This window comes from Cyprinodon tularosa, unplaced genomic scaffold (assembly GCF_016077235.1).
Source record: "Cyprinodon tularosa strain WSP-4 unplaced genomic scaffold, ASM1607723v1 ctg512, whole genome shotgun sequence".
Lineage (NCBI taxonomy): Eukaryota > Metazoa > Chordata > Actinopteri > Cyprinodontiformes > Cyprinodontidae > Cyprinodon > Cyprinodon tularosa.
The window spans coordinates 47902-67661 of NW_024039244.1; the positions used below are offsets into that span (position 1 = coordinate 47902).

Consider the following 19760-nt stretch of genomic DNA (forward strand, 5'->3'; position numbering starts at 1 on the left):
TAAAAGTTTTATTTACCAGTTAAGAAGAAAGGCAGCAACCTCTATTTGCCTTCTGAGCCCCTTTGCTTCTTTAAGTCGGCCGTTTCTCAGCCGTTTCTCAGCCGTTTCTCAGCTCTATCAAGGAGCTACTAGGATCTGGTAATGCCTGAGCTCTGCCTAACGTTACTTCATTCTACTACTCCTATTAGTATGGAATCCTTTCATGTGTTTGCATCCTCTTCCCAGAAATGTATGAGATAACTAATTATCTACTATATCTCTTTTCCTTAGTTAGATAATAATTTTATTCTGCACCACCTGAAACTTGGATGTATTTTTTTTATTAATCATTTTGATTAAAAAAAAGCTGAAGCCATAACCTTTTAAAGGTTTTGTGGAGGATTTTCGCAAATTTTTGAAAAGACCTACTAGATCCACTTAAGAAAAAAATATACATGCACAACCCTGTACTCGCTCCCAAGAGGTAACACCTATTAAACGCGTGCGAGAGCATTCAGGAGCCCATTTTAACAGTTGCTGTTCTCATAGCTCATACAAGCTTACTCTCCCCAAACGTCCGCCCTAACCCCTAAATGCCTCAATCACTATATAGAGCAGGGACTATATAGTGGACTTTATAGCAAACTCAGTTAACTGACTGTTCGGACAGATGATCACTGCTTTTTGTTCTGTTGGTCACATAACTCCGCCTGCACTGCGCTGTGCCTGTGGCATCTTTGTTATTAGTCAACTGTCGGGTAGCAACAACCTATGGTGACAGCGGGCCGCTATGACAGCAAATCCCATAATGCTTTACGAGGAGAGCTCTCCTCGCAAAGCATTATGGGAAATATCTGCCTCTTCAGAAGTCTTTCTTTTTTTCTTATTCACTTCGTAGACACTTCTTCACTTACAACCCTCGGCCATTTCTCAAGAACCGCGGTGATTGTCTGAGACTAGCTTACCACACATATACGCCAGAAAGTGTGCAGAAAAAGATAGCTAACAGGAGACGAATATGGGACGGCCTTATGTAAATGTATCACCAGAATGATTGACAATTAGGAGGACCGCTTATTTAGATGATCCGCCTGGAAATAAAAGATCGTCCTCTATACCTTTAAGTGAAAAATTAAAGTTAGATGTAGATGGCGAAAGAAAATGTTGTATCAAACCAAACCCTGTTCTTATATTTGCTTCTTTTCAGTTCAAGATTTGTCTGAGGATCTGAAGGCAGCTGGAGAAAGCAATCAAAGCAAGGATGGAGATGGAGAAGATGAGAGCACGTCAGTCAGTGACCCCAGTGAGGAGCAGGCGATGGAAAGCAGCGAGACCGCCAAGGGGAAAGAGGAAGCGGTGGCAGCCAAGCCTCAGAGACGAGCCAGCACCCCTCCACCACAAAGTCTTCCTGTCAAACTGCTCACTAGGCTGGGCAGCTTAGATGGTGAGTAAACCCTGACAAAGCAGCGACCACAGACATGCAGCCTGTCCACAGTCTGACTGTTTGCTTCTTCAGGTGCTCCTCCTGTACCAGTGAAAAAGTCTCCAGCTACTTTACCCAGGAACTTTACACTCCCCAAAGAATCTCACGGATCCCTGCTTAGAGCCAGGATCTCTACACCCACTGGGTCTCCACACCTTGGGTCCCTTCACCAACCACTGCCCCCTAGCTGCATAATTGAGGAACTCCACCGCGCCCTGGCCACCAAACATAGGCAGGAGAGGTCAGTTACATCATTTAACATTATTAAATGATTGTTTATAATTGTATAAGATTTTAGGCAAAAAAAGTTAATTTTATAAAGCAAAAGTAAGTACAAGGCCAATTCAAAGTTCTTTACATGAATTAAACAATAAAAAAACAAAAACAAATTTAGAATGAAAGAAAGTAAAGATAAAAACATGATGAAAGCAGGTAGTAAAGGAAATAAAACAGTTGGACCACAACCTTAAACTAATAATACATCAGTTAACAGTTTAACTTTAACAGTCAAAGGTTTGGTTTTTAACACTGACTTAAAGGAAGGGAATAATCTCATTTAATGATGGTATGAATACAAATTTAGTTGTATTTATCATTGTAAACCAGTCTTGTGACATGTGATCCCAGTTTCCAGACGAAGGAAGCTCGCTGTTCTCCTAAGCGCAGGCTGGACGGACGGCTGTCGCGGACATCCAGCACAGAGAGGGAATCGCTTGGGGAATCAGACAGCAAGAAGACGTCTGATGAAAACAAGGAGAACTGTCGCCTGGATCAGTACATGAGCGACCAGGACAGCTGGAACGACTCTGTGATCTCCGGTAGGGATGCTGGGCTACAAACTAATGTGTGTTTACTTTTTTCTTCTTCCTGAATCTACGCACCATGGCGATGAGCAACATAATCTCTGCTGATGGCTGCTCCAACTGGGTGACAGATTAGAAGCAATGTCGAGCAGCAGACTTCCAGCTGCCAAACAGCATCTGCTCTGGTGGCCTAATTCCTGGACGTCTAACTGGGGCTGGGTCTAAAACTGTTAGCCTGGTGGGCTGCAACATCGGACAGATGTAACAAACATACGTTTCCAGCACTTGGCTGACGGGATCTAAAACATCTAGTTGCTAAAAAATCCAATGATGCCAATCTTTGATAAATCATTCTAGAATTTAAACATTTGGTCTAAAAATGCTTTATATATAATCTCTTCCACATTTTTTTTCTCCATTGGTTAATAAAAGGTCAGTTATCTGTTCTGAACTTTGCATGAACTAAACATTCAAATAGGCTAATTTAGCTCCATTGAATTACCTGAGACAGAACACCCTTTGTATATTTTTATTTGCCAGTAAACAGTTCTTAAAATCAATTCAAACATTCGTCTTATTGCACCAATTCTATAGAAAATCATCAGAATGATGAACTTCATATCAGTCTCAGGTTTTTTTATGATTTACCTGAAGCATTTTCCTTTTAAGGCTTTACTGGTTAAAAAAACCTACAACTATTTTCCAAACCAAGTCTGGGAACAACATCAAACACACTGATGTGAAAAGCATTTGGACTATTCTCTGTTAGTCAGCTGTTTCAAATGTGTTAAAACAAAGTAATAAGCAATCAGATTTAATAAAGTATGTTTCTTTCTGGCTTAATACTTTGTTGATACACAATTCCAGCCTCAAGTTTATTTGAATGATCCCTCAAGCTTTGCGCAGTTCAGCCCATTCTTGTTTGTGGTGCTTAAGCTGGGTCAGGTTCGATTGGAGACATTTGTGCTGCAATTTTCAGATTTGTTTAATCAGATTGAAGTCTCCAGAACATTTACAGGGTGGTGTCTGAATCCACTATAAGATATTGGCTGTGTACTGTGGGTTGTTGCACCAGTGTGAAGTCAGCAAGGCTCGGAAGCAGGCTTTCATCCAGGATGTCTCTGTACATTGCTGTGCTAATCTTCCCACCTATGCTAGGACTAACAGTTCATGCTGTTGAAAAACATCCCCATAGCATGATGCTGCCACCACCATGCTTCACTGTAAGCATGTTGTAAAAAATTTTTAAATACAGCACAACACAGGGGAGTGGCAGCCCTGTGGTCAGGGCATTGCACTTGCAATCCTGAGGTTCTGAGTTCAAGCACCACTCACACAGACTGCCACTCTGGGTCCCTGAGCAAGACCCTTAACCCCACACTGCTTCCCAGGAGCCGCACAATGGCAGCCCATTTCTCCCCAAAGGGATGGGTTAAATGCAGAGAGTCCACTTTGTTGCTCTGTACATGTGACAGTGTAATGACTATAAAAGGCTGAATAAAAAAAAAAAAAAAAAAAAAAAAAAAATATATATATATATATGTATATATATATATATATATATATATATATATATATATATATATATATATATATATATATATATATATATATATAAGTCTTGTAGTAAAACCTTGTAAAATGCAGCTAAGAAAAAGTTTAGTTTATAGAACATCTGACACTACACTCTAAAAAGCAAAGAAGAGGAATGTCAATGTTGTATTTTACAGCATTTTACGTGCTGAGGTTATTTGTATATCTGGAGCAGTTCAAAGCCAAACCAGCTGCCTTATTTTGACCTACATCTAGTCTGTTTAGGAGTTTTTCTGAAGCACTGGATCCAACCATAGGGCAATACTGAAGGTGGGATAATACAACAGTGTTAATCATTTAAGGAATTCATTTTACACATCATTTTATAGCTGCTAAATATCTTCCCTCACAGTAACAGTACCTTTACCATGCTTAGACCCCTCCAGTCTGTTGTCTAAAGTGACCCCAGAAGTCTAATTTCTTCTGCCTGATTATTGGGTATTCTCAGAGAGCTCTAGTATTGGCTGAGGTTTTAGTGACATCCAGTGGCTGAAATATTATAATGCTGTATAATAAACTGGATGAGTCTGTCCTGAGTGTGGTGGTTCAGGACTTGGGAAGCAGCTCCTTTTTCACTGTATCTGTATTTTAACTCTTAAAATCTTAGCTCACAGTGAACTTTAGGAGGCTTCTTTAGTTCAGTGTCTTTTTTTATTATTTCTTGCCCATTGTATTTTTATCTGTATACTGTAAACATTTTTGAATCTTTTTTAAACATTTTAGATGATTACTTTACAGCCCATGAATTAAAAAAAATCATAATAATAAAAAAAAGACTGTTATATGCCATTTATACACAATTAATGTCCTGTTATGTTTTATTCAATTACCTTCTTCAAGGATCAGTGACATGATATCATGATGACAATGATTTCACAAACAATGTTACAGTGACCAAATATAAAACCTAATGGAGCTAATATGCTATGAAGATGTGAATTTTAGACCAGCATTGACTGTCTTGGATAAACATACCTGCTCCATCAGATCTGTGTTTTTCTTAGTAGACATTTAATCCCACACACCTCTGTATTTTTATACCTGCTTTGCTTTTTTATTTTGCACTGTTTGGAAGAGCTTGGTTATATTGTAGGAAGGGTACAGAGTGAGTCCCACTTCATTTATATACTGTTTGACATTTAAGCTTTACAAATGTTCAGTTTTTCTTTATATTCAAAGCTTCCAGCTAAGATGGCAAAGGATTCTTTCCTCAGACCATCCCTGTAACGGCAGCCTGAAAACCACCAGGCCCTTACTCAGGTTTGTTTTCATCTCCTACAGGAACGCTCCCCCGTAGGATGAGGAAAGAGCTCCTGGCCGTGAAGCTTCGGAACAGGCCCAGCAAACAGGAGCTGGAGGACCGCAATATCTTCCCAGTGCGCAGCGACCAAGAACGACAGGAAATCCGCCAGCAGATAGAGATGAAGCTGGCCAAGTGAGTCGCTGTGTGTGGACCCAGATCAGCACACCACCAGCCTCCCCCGTCAGACCCCCCCACCCCTGTCATCACGCTCTACCTCCATGTATGTCTGCTCATTTCACATGACATCACCGTTTGTCCACATTGTACCTGCCTATGTCTTCCCTCCGTATTGCTGATGTACTCATGAAAAGCAATCTCTCTTTGTTTTTATAAAGAAGTTATTTTCTTAACTTGCTATTATGGATTTGCTGCTTTATTGAGGCCATTGTTCATATGACGGCCCAGTTCAAACCTACCCTCAGCTTTCAGTTTACCAAGGGCTTCAATGCTGATTTAGTGAAAATCAACTGTTCCTTCACCGCTGCTCCTGCAGTTACTAAAGCTAACCAGTTTAGTTTTTAAAACCTCAACAATAGGCTAGAGGAGACTTATTTTCTCTGAAAATCCTTTAGTTGTATAATTAGTAAGCCACTCAACCAAAAAAAATAAATAAATGTACTTTAGATAGAAGTGAGTGTGTGTCTCTGAGGTGCAACAGAAGTAAAAGTAAAATGATTTTACTTGCCTTAAAGAAAAGAAGAAAAAAAGTAATTTTACTAACCTGGTCGAACAGCACTGAGAGGACATCATTTGTCCTTCAGTTTTAGTATAATGTCTCATTTTATAAGAGTAGATATTAAATTATTTCTGCCAACATGCGTTTGTAAAGAACATCTGATAGATTTTTTTTTATGACTTTGCCTGATCAGTGCTTTTACCCGCAGTAAACTTCCTCCAGTTAAAAATATTTATTTTATGGCTCTGAAGACAGAATCAGAAGACATTTCATCACATTTGATGCTCGCTTCTTTCCAGAGACAAACATGCTAGCTCTTATTTTGAGCAACCTTGTTGCCGCTGCAGGTTTTCTCTAGTTTTCTACAAGCTCTCGTCTTTCTTGAATGTTCTAGCTGTTATCTTTGTGTTGCATTTTATGCGTGGCTACAGAGAGCTACCTGAACTGGTAAATGTAGACATAAAACTTTCCACGATTAACCCTTTAAAGCCCGACCCAAGAATAAAACAAAACAGAAAATTACTTTTTTTTGGTTTGAAGTCCTTATTTGGCCTTTTAACAAAATATGTAAAAAGGAAAAAAAACAGAAATACATTTTTGATATTAATAATTTTACCATGCGATAAGTCAAGATTATTTTTTGTGTAGTCTTCTGCCCTCTGTTATCAGGTATATCTGATTGTGTAGAATAGGATTTTGAGCAAAGTTTTTACCATTAAATTATGCAAAAGGTGTCAGAAGCAAAACATTTTAGAAACCGTATGTATCAAATATGATACATTTGGCATTACAGGTTTAACCAGCCGCACCGTTGACTGTCTCTGCCGCACTCCTATTGAGGGAATCACAGCTTAAATTCAATTTTTGATTAAAGAGATTAAAAAACTATTATAAATACACAACAGTTATACAAGCTAAGTGATTGGTTAGTTTCAATAGCATTATAAGTACCTCTGTTTTAACTCAGGCCTGTTGAACTTGCTGTCAGACATGTTACGTTGTATCTTTAATATTACAGTCAGATATTAATATTGATAGTTTCAGGCATGAAATGAAAAAAGAGAGTCCAGAAATCGGACAAAAGCACTAGGTAGGTGCTGATGTAGTCCGCTCCAGCTCTTTAGGATAATCCCACAACCTCATCAGTTTCTCACTCCTGTCAAGAACTGATGAGGTTCCCAAATATTTGTGTGGTTTTTGAGCTCTGCGTCGAGTTGCACACAGGTTTATGAATTTGGTTGTTAATGTTCTGCACCTTTCTGTGGATTTGGGGTTTTCCTTTACTTTGCTTTTATTCTTGGAATGAGGAAGAGGATTTTCTGTAATGCAGAGGTGGAATGCGCAGAGCATTGTAATCGGATTTGTGGTCCTGTCAGGGAGCATGCTGTGATTACAACAGCACTGATTAGGCTATGTGGTGTTTTTTTTTTTTTTTTCTTTTAATAACAGGGAGGCTGGCCTAGCTGGAAGCATTCAGGGTCAAAGTAGTTGGTTTAGTTACAGTATAAGGATTTATGGGTGAAACCTAAAACTTTATCATAGTTGGCATTAGCCACTTCTACAGGAGAAGAGAGCTAAAACAGGAGCACTCTTGACTAAGCAGATTTAAAGTTGTTGTTACCTTTTCCAACTGTGTGTAATTTATACATCTCTTAGTTAATTGTGACTAAATCTTTATTATCATTGTAGTTGTACAGTCCAGTTAAATTTGTTTTCTGTTTTCAACCCATCACCTTTCATGGAGCAATATGGAGCTAAGGGTTTTGCTGAATAATATTCCAAACAGTGGCGTAGCACCAAATTGTGGGCCCTGTACACCAGGCTAGCCAGTGGAGCTCTATATTTGCCAGTGCATGAAGCATGGGGTTTTAAGCTAAAAGATTTTATTGCTGAATGGTTCCTTCATTCAACAGCTGAATTGATGCATCCGGCCGTCTTGTGCTTAAATACCTGATAGCCATCCCTAGATACACCCTAGTTGAAGATAATACCAGCTGCTGCTTGTTTCAGTTCAAACTACTATATAGTGTCCACATGATTGCTGCAAATAACTTCATGTTGCCTCTATGAGCTCACCCTGTTTTGCATCCTCAGACTCACACCCTTCATTGACTTCAGCATTCTAATGCAGATCTTACTACATCTGCTACAACAGAAAATTGGTATTAGTCATGCAAATAACCCCACTTTTTAGAGCAAGTTCACTTTGTATTTGTAAAGCCTGCTAAAAGTAATGAACCATATGGCCACATATGTCCTCATAAGGTTGACAGATTGGGATTGAGTTCATTTTTGTTTTGCTTTGGGCAGAGTAGAAGGGTATCAACCAGCAGCCATAACAGTAAGCATCCACAAGAGGGCACTTGCTCCTCCTTGAATACTTAAGATCTCACCTTGTGTTTGCTCATCTTCAGAAGAGCCACCAGGACTGATCACTACTGCACCAGCTGCTGTGGCTGATCCAGTTTCTGATACTGGTTAATTCAATTCATTTCAGTTTATTTTTATAGCACCAATTCAAAACACATGTCATCTCAAGGCGCTTTACAGTTCAACCAGATCATACAGTCTAATTGATTCAAAGTTTTCTATCTAAGGAAAACCAGTTGATTGCATTGACTCAAATGCAATCCCTCACATTAAGCATGCTTGTAGCGACAGTGGTGAGGAAAAACGTTTTTACCTTTTAATAGGAAGAAACCTCCAGTAGAACCATTAATGGTTAATGGAAGCATCTAAGGTTAGACGGTCCATAATGTCTTTATGTTTACAGCAGCAAACAGCCTGGTTGACAACTAGCTAAGCTAAATAGCTACTTCAGGTGAAAACATGACAGCGCAGCTCTCTGGAGTCAACTTTAATTGGACTTTGTATTAAAAGCAAACTCAGTTCATCTTTGGGAAAGAACGCAATCAACAGCTGCCTTCCCTCTTTCTGCTTTCCTTTTTTTTCTTCTTCCTTTGATGCCCTGATTTATGCTTTTTGGTAGCATGATGTCTATCATCCAGATCATTCAATCTGGGCTCACTGAAGTTGCACTTGTGACCAGTTGTTGTTGGAAGGACAAAACATTATGAGCTTCCAAGCAGGGGCTTCCAGAAGGGGTTGGGTGGACTGTGACAAAGATTGTTTTCTCAGTTGATACTAAATATATATTTTAAATAAATAAAAAATGTATTTGAACAACTACAAATCATTCTAAATAAAAAAGTAAGGTTTTGATGGGCCCCTCCTTCTTACGTGTGCCCTGGTTAGTCAGGTCTACTGCCCAGTTAGGTTGTTTCTGCCTGGTCTTATGTCTCTGTGATGCCCTGAAATTGACAGGTGACCCCTCCAGGGTTTACCCTACCATTCACACATAGACCTATAGGCACAAGACAAGCAGTAGATTATTGTTATTTCCAGTAATCATATGCATATTATTTTTGCACATCTATACTATGTAAGATTATAATTTATGCTCATGCACAATATGTACAATAAAATCACCAACATATACATACCCGGTGTAGAATAAAACTGATAACTTTATTTTGATCCAAAGACACCAAGCAAAGCAATTTTACCTGCTTTTTTTCATGGCCCTCTTTCATTCATTTCCCTGTTATCGCTGACTTTTATTGTGAGATCTGCACATTCCTGTGGGAGCACCTCTGGGCTAAACAGCAGACAAGATCCTAGTAAATCTAATGTAAATTCAGACAGACGTTAATGGGCTCAAAGTGCAGAGGGGACCAGAAAGGACCGGGGCCACAAATGGTGTAAATCTAGGATAATGTCACTACCTTTTTTTATTATTAATATGGCTGTTTTAAACCTCCAGCAACAGTAGAGAAAACTTCTTTACCTTGGATCCTCCAGCTGCATGAGCTATACAAAGTATTTTGAGCCAAATATATTAACATGATCTACAGATATTAAAAGACTGACAGTGGTAAAAGGGTGAGTTTAAGATATGTTTCTGGACTAAGGGTGAAATAATCAGATCTGTTGCCTTAATTAAAATTACATGTTGGGTAATTTAATAATAGAGAGAAGAGAATGATAGGACACATATGGCGTTAATTCATGTTTTAGATATAGGGCACAGAACATTTTAATTGTCAGCCGATCCCAATGAAAGTGGTTCTACTGGCCTTCAGTAAACTTGATGTTGTAGAGGTTTGTAGGCGATCGTGTGGGTACTGCAGGCACATGGTAAGCTTTAGCCTCAGATGGGTCTGTCTTCATAAGGATAAATGGGAGCATATAATTAGCTTCTCTTAGCCAACTGTCTTGCTGTGCAACAGTACTTTCTAAACCTTACAGGTGGATAAATCTTTGTGCAAATGAACACTTTGTCTGGCATCTCTATAGCTTTAAACCATGGGATATGTTGGAAAAAATATTTTACCTTTTTTTTAAGCTGTGACTTCCTGTTTCTTTAATTCCTGGACTTGGTTTGATTGTGCAGGGGGAGGAGCTCATAGAAACAGCTTTTCAAAAGTGCTGCATATTTACACACAAATATTTGTTGAAGCTTCTGATTTTGAAACATTTTACTTAAAGGCAGGTCTGCTCCTAAAGTAGATCCACTGAGCAAAAAGCATCTTTGTGTCGGTACAGTTCGCCCACATATAAATGAGGCATATGTGTCTCTAGAGAAAAGCCCACTCAGGTTTACGTGCGTTTGGGTAAATTGCAGCCAAAACATATCAATTTCCCCTTCTCTTATTGGTCTGGTGAAAGCTTATGGTGATTCTGGCACAAATAGAACAAGTGTTTGTTTTGTTTTGCTGACCTTACAAGAACAGATAGAGTGGAAACCATCCTCTCTATGAGAGTGTGTGCTTGACTGATTAAAATCAATGTGATCTAGTATTACCTTATGATTGTGTCCCAATGGCTGTCCTGCTTTGAGATTACATAGAGATCATAGTGAATTAGCTACAATGGTAGGTTGACACTTTATAAGAAATTAAGCTCAAAATCTGCTCCCACTACATTTTAATCATTGCATCTCTTTTGAATAACCAGTAGAGCTTGCAATTCAATTTGAGGTCACACTACACCTAACAAGAGTAAGATTCTAAGGCTCACACCCCAGGTGTGTTATATGACACACTGTGATCCCAAACACAGCTTATGTAAAGCGAGCCGCTGATTACTCTTGTGTAATAAAAACAGGAAGAGATCAATTGTGTCAAAAGGGGCGATGTGACAGGAGGATGTGGACAGATTGTACGCGATGTTAGGTTGGGAGAGAGGTCAGAGGGCGCATAAACAGGCTGCTGGGTTACATCACTGCGCTGACTAGTTCTCTAGCTAAAAAAAAAGATTCACATAACTCCTTACAAATCAAGTTCAAGTCACTTTCAAAATATTAAAACAGCAAGGAGTTTTTTTTTATTTTACTTAACAGAAACACAGCTATTTTTTCTGAAGTGCCACATAAAGTATTTACCTTTCCTTGGTTCAAACATCATGAATGGTGCTTGTTTTTCTTTGGGATCATCATGTTCTAATTGGATTTTTTTTTTTATTACTTTCTAAAACATTTTCAATTGTGAAGTAAAAAACTGTTTGTGCTCCAAGACCTTCAGACCCTGCATCCATTGGAATGGTCATGAGGTATTACTGTCTATAAACCAATATTTACTCTGCAGTTGAATGATGTCACCACTGCTGGTTACTTCCAATTACAATCATTTCTGGACTTTGATCATGGCCTGTAAGAGTGACAGACATCATAGAAGACAAACACGACAGAGTGCCACAGGAAGGGGAACACCAAGTGTCCCTTTTTTAATCAAAAAAAAATATATATATAAAAAAGGTTGCTATCAGTGGAATCTTTACTGTTAAAAAGAAAATTACTTGAAGTTATTTTTTAATATATATCCTATAATCAATTCGTAGAATCTTTTCAAAGTCTAATGTCCATTGCAGTGGACATCAGGTGTTGAGCAACTGTATCTAACACTCATGCAGTTGCTGTCAGTATGCTTGTTGTGAGGGATTGCTGTCAAGTCAGAGTCGACGTAATCATCTGAAATAAAACGAATTGAACTGAAATTAAATCACACATGATTCGATTGACATGGCTGTGGCAAACGGTTGGTTGGAGTACAGGCTGGATGCCTGAAGGGCCAACATCGAGATTGTCTGGTGAGAGTCCATAAAATGGTGGAAGCAAATCCGGGAGACCCAGTATGTCTTCAGAACCACGCCATGTGCCCTGCAGACCAATTCATTGACCAGTTCAGGATGCAAGGGTTGTACCTGAAGTGCAGTATGACATGATTGACCACATGCCAAATTATAATGAAAAGAAAGGGGATACTAGATGAAGAAGGCCAAACTGTACAAGAAAAAAAGTCTTGTGACAAATGCAACATCCACCTTAGCTTTGTACCACACTGAAACTGCTTCAATAATGTTCATCGAAAATTAGCATTTATGAAAACATTCCCAGGCCAATGTCTTCTCAAAATTCAAGTTCCAGTTAAATTCCAGATTTCAGTTCATTAGCCTACTATAAAAATAGAGTTAAGTGTTGGAGTTTCTATGAAGGGGCTAAAACAAATGAGCCCAAAATGTTTACTCATTACAACATAGGTTCAGACAAAATAGCTGTTAAACAGAGAGGCAGCCATTAGGTTTCCTTATTTGAAGAGCTGCAAGAAGAGCTTTAATGCTTAAGCTTCCTATGCACACACCAAACATTTAGGGGAAAATATCCTCATCAGAGGACACAAAATATAACTTTAAGCCCTAAATGCAAAATGCTGTTTATGGCGTAAAACTAATCATGAACACACTGACACACTGCTGTGGTGTTGGGAAACTGTTCTTTAGCAAAAGCAGGGAACCTGGTCAAATCTTTGAAAATCTGTCCCAGACTCCAAAAGGCTTGACCCTGGGAGATTCGCCTTTCTGCCCTCTGACCTTTTCCTTCCCTAGACATACAACCAGAGCTACAATGGAATGGTTTAGATCAGGGATACCAGAGTCCAGTCCTGGAGAGCTACCATCCTGCACCTGTTAGGTGCATCTTTTCTCCAGCAGATCTGAATAACTGAAATAGTTAAAGGCACACTATGCAAAATTTTTCAGTTAATTAATGTGTTCCATAACGTTATGGATGATTAAATGAGTCATTTCAGGTTGAACAAAGGTATTGTCGGCCGCCCTGGTGGTCTGTGGGGGAAATACTGCACTTGCAACTGCAGGAGCACCGACCCGCACCCACAGGCTCAGAAGTCTCGTGAGAGTCAGTCTTGCTTTACGGCGAGAACTGCTACACGCCCCCAGTTAAAAGCATTCTCGTTGCTAGCACAGTGGCAATCTTTGTGCAGTTATGCTACGTTCACGCAGCAAAAGCAGCAAAATCGCGTCTGCCTCTTCCTTTTTGCTGCTTGTACCAGTTAGTTCTGACGCGCGGCTGAAGCAGCTTAGCTGCTCTGGCTGCGTGGTGCAAAAGTGTGTCTGAGGCGCGTTGGGCGGAGCTTCACTATCCTTTCTCTGCCTTGCAGCTATATTTGCTGTGATCAGTGGGAATAAAGTAGTTTTAATATGTGTTTAAGTGAGAAAATACACCTGAAAACGTAATCAGTGCAGTCAGTTCATTCAGATTATTATCCTGCCTTCAATATTTTTTCTGTCGGAGCCGCTCAGACCCCCACATACCAGGGATGCGCCGACAGTATGGATCCCTTCATCAGCAGCGGTTCACCGCGGCAGCTGGTAGGTGTTTTTCATCTAAATAATCCAAACTGCATATTCTGCCGGCAGATTTCTGCATTTTAAGTTAATTTAGGCGTCAATAAACTGTTTAAGAGCAGTGATCATCAGCGCTGTGTCTCTCTCCCTGCGTTAAACGCACCCGACGCGCTGCTTCAGCTGCTCAGACGTGCTGCGCCTGCTGCTCAAAACGCGCAGTGGGTTCAACTGAGACTGTTTTCTTTTAAAGTAACATTTCTTTTCACGATAAAACTTTCTCTTGGTCGGTATGCATTATTGTGAACCTTAAATACATCGATAGAAAGCCAAAACACTGAAGAAAATCAGTCGGAGCTCATGAGTCAAAGCTCATTAGAAGAAATGTGGGGGTTGGCTGTGAACGGGCGGCTCTTCTGCCTGTACTGACGATGGTTACCAATAGTGGACGAGGCCTTTCTTCCAATCTGACCAGATGCACTGCTTATACCCACATAGGTTTCATCATTCAGGGAATAAACAACAAGGCTGAAGAACAGTTGTGATGCAGCAGATTCAATCCAAAGTTGTCTTACTTTTTTGAAGTATGAATGCAGTAATTTTAAGAGTTAAAACTGGCTCTTCTTTTTTTAAAGCTAGATAAAATGCTAAGCAGCATATGAGACATTTGATCGTTCCTTTGTTTAGCAGCCTTAATCATAATTTATCCATCAAATGAAACCATAAAATCCCTGTAATATATAAAACGAGCTACAAGAACCCAGAACGTGTATTCAGATCTAGCTAAATGTGCTAACTTATTGAAAAAGACAAACATAGAAAAGTGAATGTCACACATTTCTTCAATGTTACATTGTGTGATAAAGTAAATGCTGTGACTACATAAATACTGATATCCCTAAAAACTGCTTAACTGAGAAAATGTAACTGCTGTTCTTGCAGGACTTTAAATCTTAATTTTATGCTTGTTTTTATTTAGTTCCGTATTCAAGTGTTTTTTTTTTATGTTTTAGTTAAATTTATCTTTAAATTTTTATTTTGTATACTATTAACTAGTAGTATGTAACTTAGCAGATTAATTATGATGATGTAGAAATGTGTTTAGATGTCAGTACAATGTTTGCAGATATCACAAAGTCTGTCACTTTGCAATATTTGTAAAAGTCTATGATAAAAATGACACAATATAACAGGAATATATCAAATTACAGAAATTTAATAAGTAAAAAAATAAACCTAAAACCTTGATGCGGTGATATGATATTATCAGTTTGACACCAAAAATAAGCTTTATGATTCTCCAAAATATTGTTATTTTTTTTTAAACAGGTGGGTTTCTTGCCCAGATAGTGAAAATGAACAGTCGGCAGCATTATCTCTGCCATAAGTCTTTGCAGGTCCAGGCTTTGTGGAAACAAAAACACAACAGAAAATATCTCCTATCAAAATATCTGTTAATCTGATTTTAGTTTGTCATTAGTAATTTGAATGCACCTCACTTGATGACCTCTGATCTTCGCCCTTCCCTTAACTCTGAGATTTTAAAAAGATTTCCAGCAATTCTAAATCTGGGATGATCCATAACAGATGGAAGATAAAAGCTTAAAGGGATGAAAAAGAGCAACTTTGCTGTCCTCATCTAAGCTTAGCTTTTATCAGCAAACGTTGCTGAAGATTTCATGAAATACTATTTCCTTTTAAATAACTTCTAATGACTTTTTATATGCGTTTTGTTTCTGATGAATTTTTTCACTCACTAACAGTATCCACACTAAAGAGTGCTGATGGCTTTTAACCGATAGCCAGAAATTGGTCCATTCCAGTTGTTTTCTCTGTGTATCTTCAGGGAGGGAAGTATAGTAGTTTTTTTTAAATTGTTTTATTTTTTTCTGAACATTCCACATTGGAAATAATTTGATGATATTATCTGGGCCATTTTAAATGAACAAGGCTGTAGAATCAACATTCGCTTTCAGATAATTGGAGATGTACAGTAGATGTCCCATAGAGACAGAGATAAAGCAAAGGGTTATTCAGTAGCAGTGCTGGCAAATCGGTTCTGCACTCTGATGGGCTGCAGGACTGAGGCATTCCCATGAACCCAGTCACTGCTGAGCAGAGGTAAGGCATGCCATTGTTTTGGGGGATGGCAGTGTGTTTTGTTTGTGTTCCGAGGACATGACGGGTCCCTCCTGGCAGCTCGCAGACCAGCAACAAAAGCTGCGCTCTAAAACATCTATTCTGCCCCAGAGGTTGCGGTATCTCTGCATGAATCATGCTGATTCTGTCACGTTAAAAGAGCCCAGGCGAGCCATGTTTGCGGAGGTGGTTGGGACTAATTGTCCTGTACGAGGTTCCTGAAGCAGCAGAGCTGGGGCCTTTGGCAGCACATCTGTTTGTGCATCTTCAGGAACAGAACAATCTTAGTCACCAGAAGAAGAATGTTCTCTCTCTGTATTGTTTTCAGTACACTGAAAGGCAAACAGGGCATTTGTCTCCTGCTGTTTGCTTGCGGTTATCGATGTAGAGTTCTGTGAAACAAGCAGCTTCTAGTGATTCGATCGGTTTGCTTATCTAGCTGTGAAGCAGGAGCAGCCATCAGGTTGTAAAAGGAGTTGTCTTTGAAGATCAGACATGTTATCTTAATAAGACTTGAAAATATAAAATCTGCTTTCATATTTCAATTCATTATTAAAAAATGAAATATTTCCAAACACGACACAGACGTAGTGCAGGTCATCTTTACCCTTCAGTTAAAATTCCCCTTCTGCTTCTGTTAAGTGTTTACAGTATACCATTCACACAGAGGAGCTTCTTAGTCCAACCCTTAGCCCTTTCCTTTTCCCAGTAGACTATCAGTTAATGTGAAGCAAATTGGTTTTATACCAGGAATTTTGATGTCTGAATCTTTATTCAGACTTACCTCTTAATGGCAGTACATTTATTTAGTAGCATGAAAAATACTTATGAAATTACTCATGGCTAAAATATCGCTACCCTCTAAAATCCATTTTTGAATTTGTTTTTTAAAGTATCTTAACACATAGCGATTGGGATATAATACTAGGTGACACTGGAAAAAAGTCTGCAATTGTTCTTGAAAAACACAAAAATATTGAAATATTTTGCCAGTAAAGTTGTTTATTGTGGATTAAACAGTAGGGAAGGGCTCTCCTGATTGGAGGTGTGGCCATACTGTTTGTTGGTTGTTTTAAACTCTGTGTATATAAGAGTTTTAACTTAGCTGTTGTCTGCATCTCTACCAGCCTTTGGTTTGGAACAGCCTTTCTGTTCTTCCATCACAAACTTGCACTGCTTGCTTTTGCTTACCCTTCTAGCAATGACACTCCAAAAAGTAATAAAAATAAGGAAGAATTTATGAGAAAGCTCCATTTGAGCTATTTAGCATGGTGGAGGATTTGTGATGCTGTGGGCCTCATTCTCTTGCAAAGGACTGAGAACCTTGGTAGAGTGTACTGCATTGTTAACCCTTGCGGCCTTTCCCATAAAATTAAATAAACTTACTCAAAATCACTTTTCTGATTTGACGTCTACCATTGTTTCAGTGTTAGATTAGATTGCTACAGTGCAGCGCCTATAAATGCCCAGGATGCCATGGGTGCAGAATTAAATCTATGTTTCATAACTCGTTTCGACTCAATAAAGAGTACAGCTAGAGTTCTTAGTGTTCTTTAATTCCTATTGCCTGATAGGAAAGCATGTTACACAACTGAGGAATGTTATCTGACATACTTTCCCTCGCAGTTTTAGTTTTGCATAACTCTGCAAAATCCGCCTTGGACTTAAACATTCCTGTGAAATACAGGAATTCTGCATACAATCTTAATAAAAGGCAAACCCTTTTTTTTAGATTACTGTAAAAACAGTGTGTTATTTATGTCCAACATACAAAAAAAAACCCAAAAAAAACCCAGATAAACCAAGATTGATTTCATTCCAGTTCCAGTAGTTTGAAGGCAGTCACGTTTATTCATATTGTCCAAAACTGCATAAAATGCAACTTCCAGGCTCTTTATAAAACAGAAAGGTTAGTTCTTTTCTACTTATTCATTATGATTTTTGGTTTGAACTGAGTTCAGGTCATACTGATTTATTTTATTAACACACAGAAATATATATTACTTATAGTCCATTTTAGAAGAGCCCATTTAAAAAGCTGTAGTACTGCAATTTAGTACAATCAATCAACATGATCAGATTATAAAAGCCGGTTGGTGAGAACCTTAGGAAGCCCAGCTAAGCTCAACTTTGCTGCAATCTTTAACAGATGCTATCTGGTGGAAATAGTTCATTTAAGTGGTAGCATTTACCCATTCAGTTAAAATAAATATGTTTTACTCCTGACACTGATTTGCTCTTCTCATTTCGGCTGTGATACACAGTTGGCTTGTTGCATCTATTTTCCGCTGCTTTAGTGTGCCGCTCTGCAGCAGAATGCGGAGCAGTGGGCGAGCTCAGTATAGAGGAAGGGAACCCTCTGGCTCTAAATTTAGCATTGGAAGTGGTGCATCAGCACCCAGAATCAATGGGCTATTTACGTCACAGCCCCCCCCTCACTCCCCTTTTACTGAACTGTCCCCATCCTGCTTGCAGGGCTCCTCTGGGGACCTGCCTCACTTTTACTGCATTGCTATATATCCTAATATACTTTATGGGTTTTTATGTTGGCCCTCATGTTTGTGAACTCAGCTGAAGACACTGTTATGGAAATGAGAATTTGTTACTGTAGCAGAGATTTTCTGCAACACAACAGATTCTTAGTGAAGTGGTGAGAGGCCAGTGATCATCCGTCTAATGTGCAATAAAAAAAATCCCTGATTGTGCTACTTAGCAGGGTCCCTTTATTTCCACTCTGTTACCCGGTATATGCCATTTGCCTTTGCAGGAAAGAATGGCCCAATGAGAAGCAAATGACCAGAGCTGGTAAGAGTAATTCACATTAATTTGTTAAAGATTGGATTAATAATGGGTTGTGTCATAGATCTAGGTTACCTAACTAAAACCATTTATAAGTTAATCTACCTGCTGGTAGATTATTTGCTTTTGAAGCAAAGAAGATATCTGTAAAATTCTTTCATCAATATCAATATATATTTTGCTTGTATTATTTTCTTACTCTTAGCATGATTTACTTTTTAATTGGCAGTTTATATTGGCTAATATACACATTATTAAAGATACAATTAGCATGTTTTACGAAAAGATGTCTGTAAAATAGGCTTTTTATTTGACCCTTTCCAACTAAAAGGTCAATGTCTGATGAGCAGAGCGAACCCAGCAGTTCAGCACCGATGCCGTTATAAGCCTGTAGCCTATTTTCTTGATCATACTTCAGGTTGGAAGTTCCCGTACTGTTCTGCGGATGTGATTTAAAGGATGTCCATATTAAGAGGTATACTCAAGATGGATTTTGTGGATGCTAAGAAGCGACCGGCATCCAGCTAAACTCAGACACTGATGGTATCTCCACGTAAGGTGAAAAAAGTTTTTGTGAGATGGTCATGGTTTGAAAAACTGATGCAGGTGATCCTGCGTTCTTATGCGTCTGTAGTGTTTCTGTTCTTCTGACGCCTGAGCCATGAACAGCCCGCTGTAAACACTTGCCAGTTGGCCGCAGCCTTATAATTTTCCTTCTACCCACTTATGCTGTTCAGCCAGGAATTTGCTTCTTCCCACTCACTTCTGTGTTTTTAAACCGTTTCCTTCTTGGGAAGGATGGAATTGGGTGTAAATATGGGTGACAGAAAGAAGTGTAGGTGATTGGAGTCTGTCTCTAGGCAACCATGACAGCAGCTGATGTGAAGCTGAGGAGGTCCTTCTTATAACCTGCCATGACAATTTAGTCAGCATGAATAGTTCCTGCCATTTATTTTAATTTTTGTTGGATTTTGTGTGACAAACGTGTGTTAGACATTCACCAAAAATACAAGATAAATGGCGTCCCTCGTTGGTTCAAATCGGTACGCAGCATTTAGATGCCTAATAAAGGATGATTCCATAGTTTAAGGGACAGGTGGAAACTCTAATATTCTGTAACCACTGTATATTGTGATTTAAGGACTGCTGTACGTATTTCACCGTAGTCTTTCCGCAGATGTTTCCGCTGCTTATTTATATTAGCCCATGATGAGCAATAAATCACACAAAGAAGAAATATCCGGAGCTTCTGCTTGGAAGTGCTAAATGTTTAAATGAGCCAGTGTG

At 38.9% G+C, this 19760-nt stretch overlaps 1 protein-coding gene across 4 annotated transcripts in view; it reads left to right on the plus strand.

Annotated features, from left to right (window-relative positions):
• The window catches only part of phactr3b (phosphatase and actin regulator 3b), a 72510-nt gene that overhangs the window by 38320 nt on the left and 14430 nt on the right, over nt 1-19760 (plus strand). For all 4 annotated transcript variants that reach the window (XM_038303524.1, XM_038303525.1, XM_038303527.1 and 1 more), the window contains exons 5-8: nt 1187-1423; nt 1496-1703; nt 2090-2280; nt 5140-5293. In XM_038303524.1, coding sequence (XP_038159452.1) covers nt 1187-1423; nt 1496-1703; nt 2090-2280; nt 5140-5293 — 790 coding nt within the window. The remainder of the gene's footprint in view (nt 1-1186; nt 1424-1495; nt 1704-2089; nt 2281-5139; nt 5294-19760) is intronic.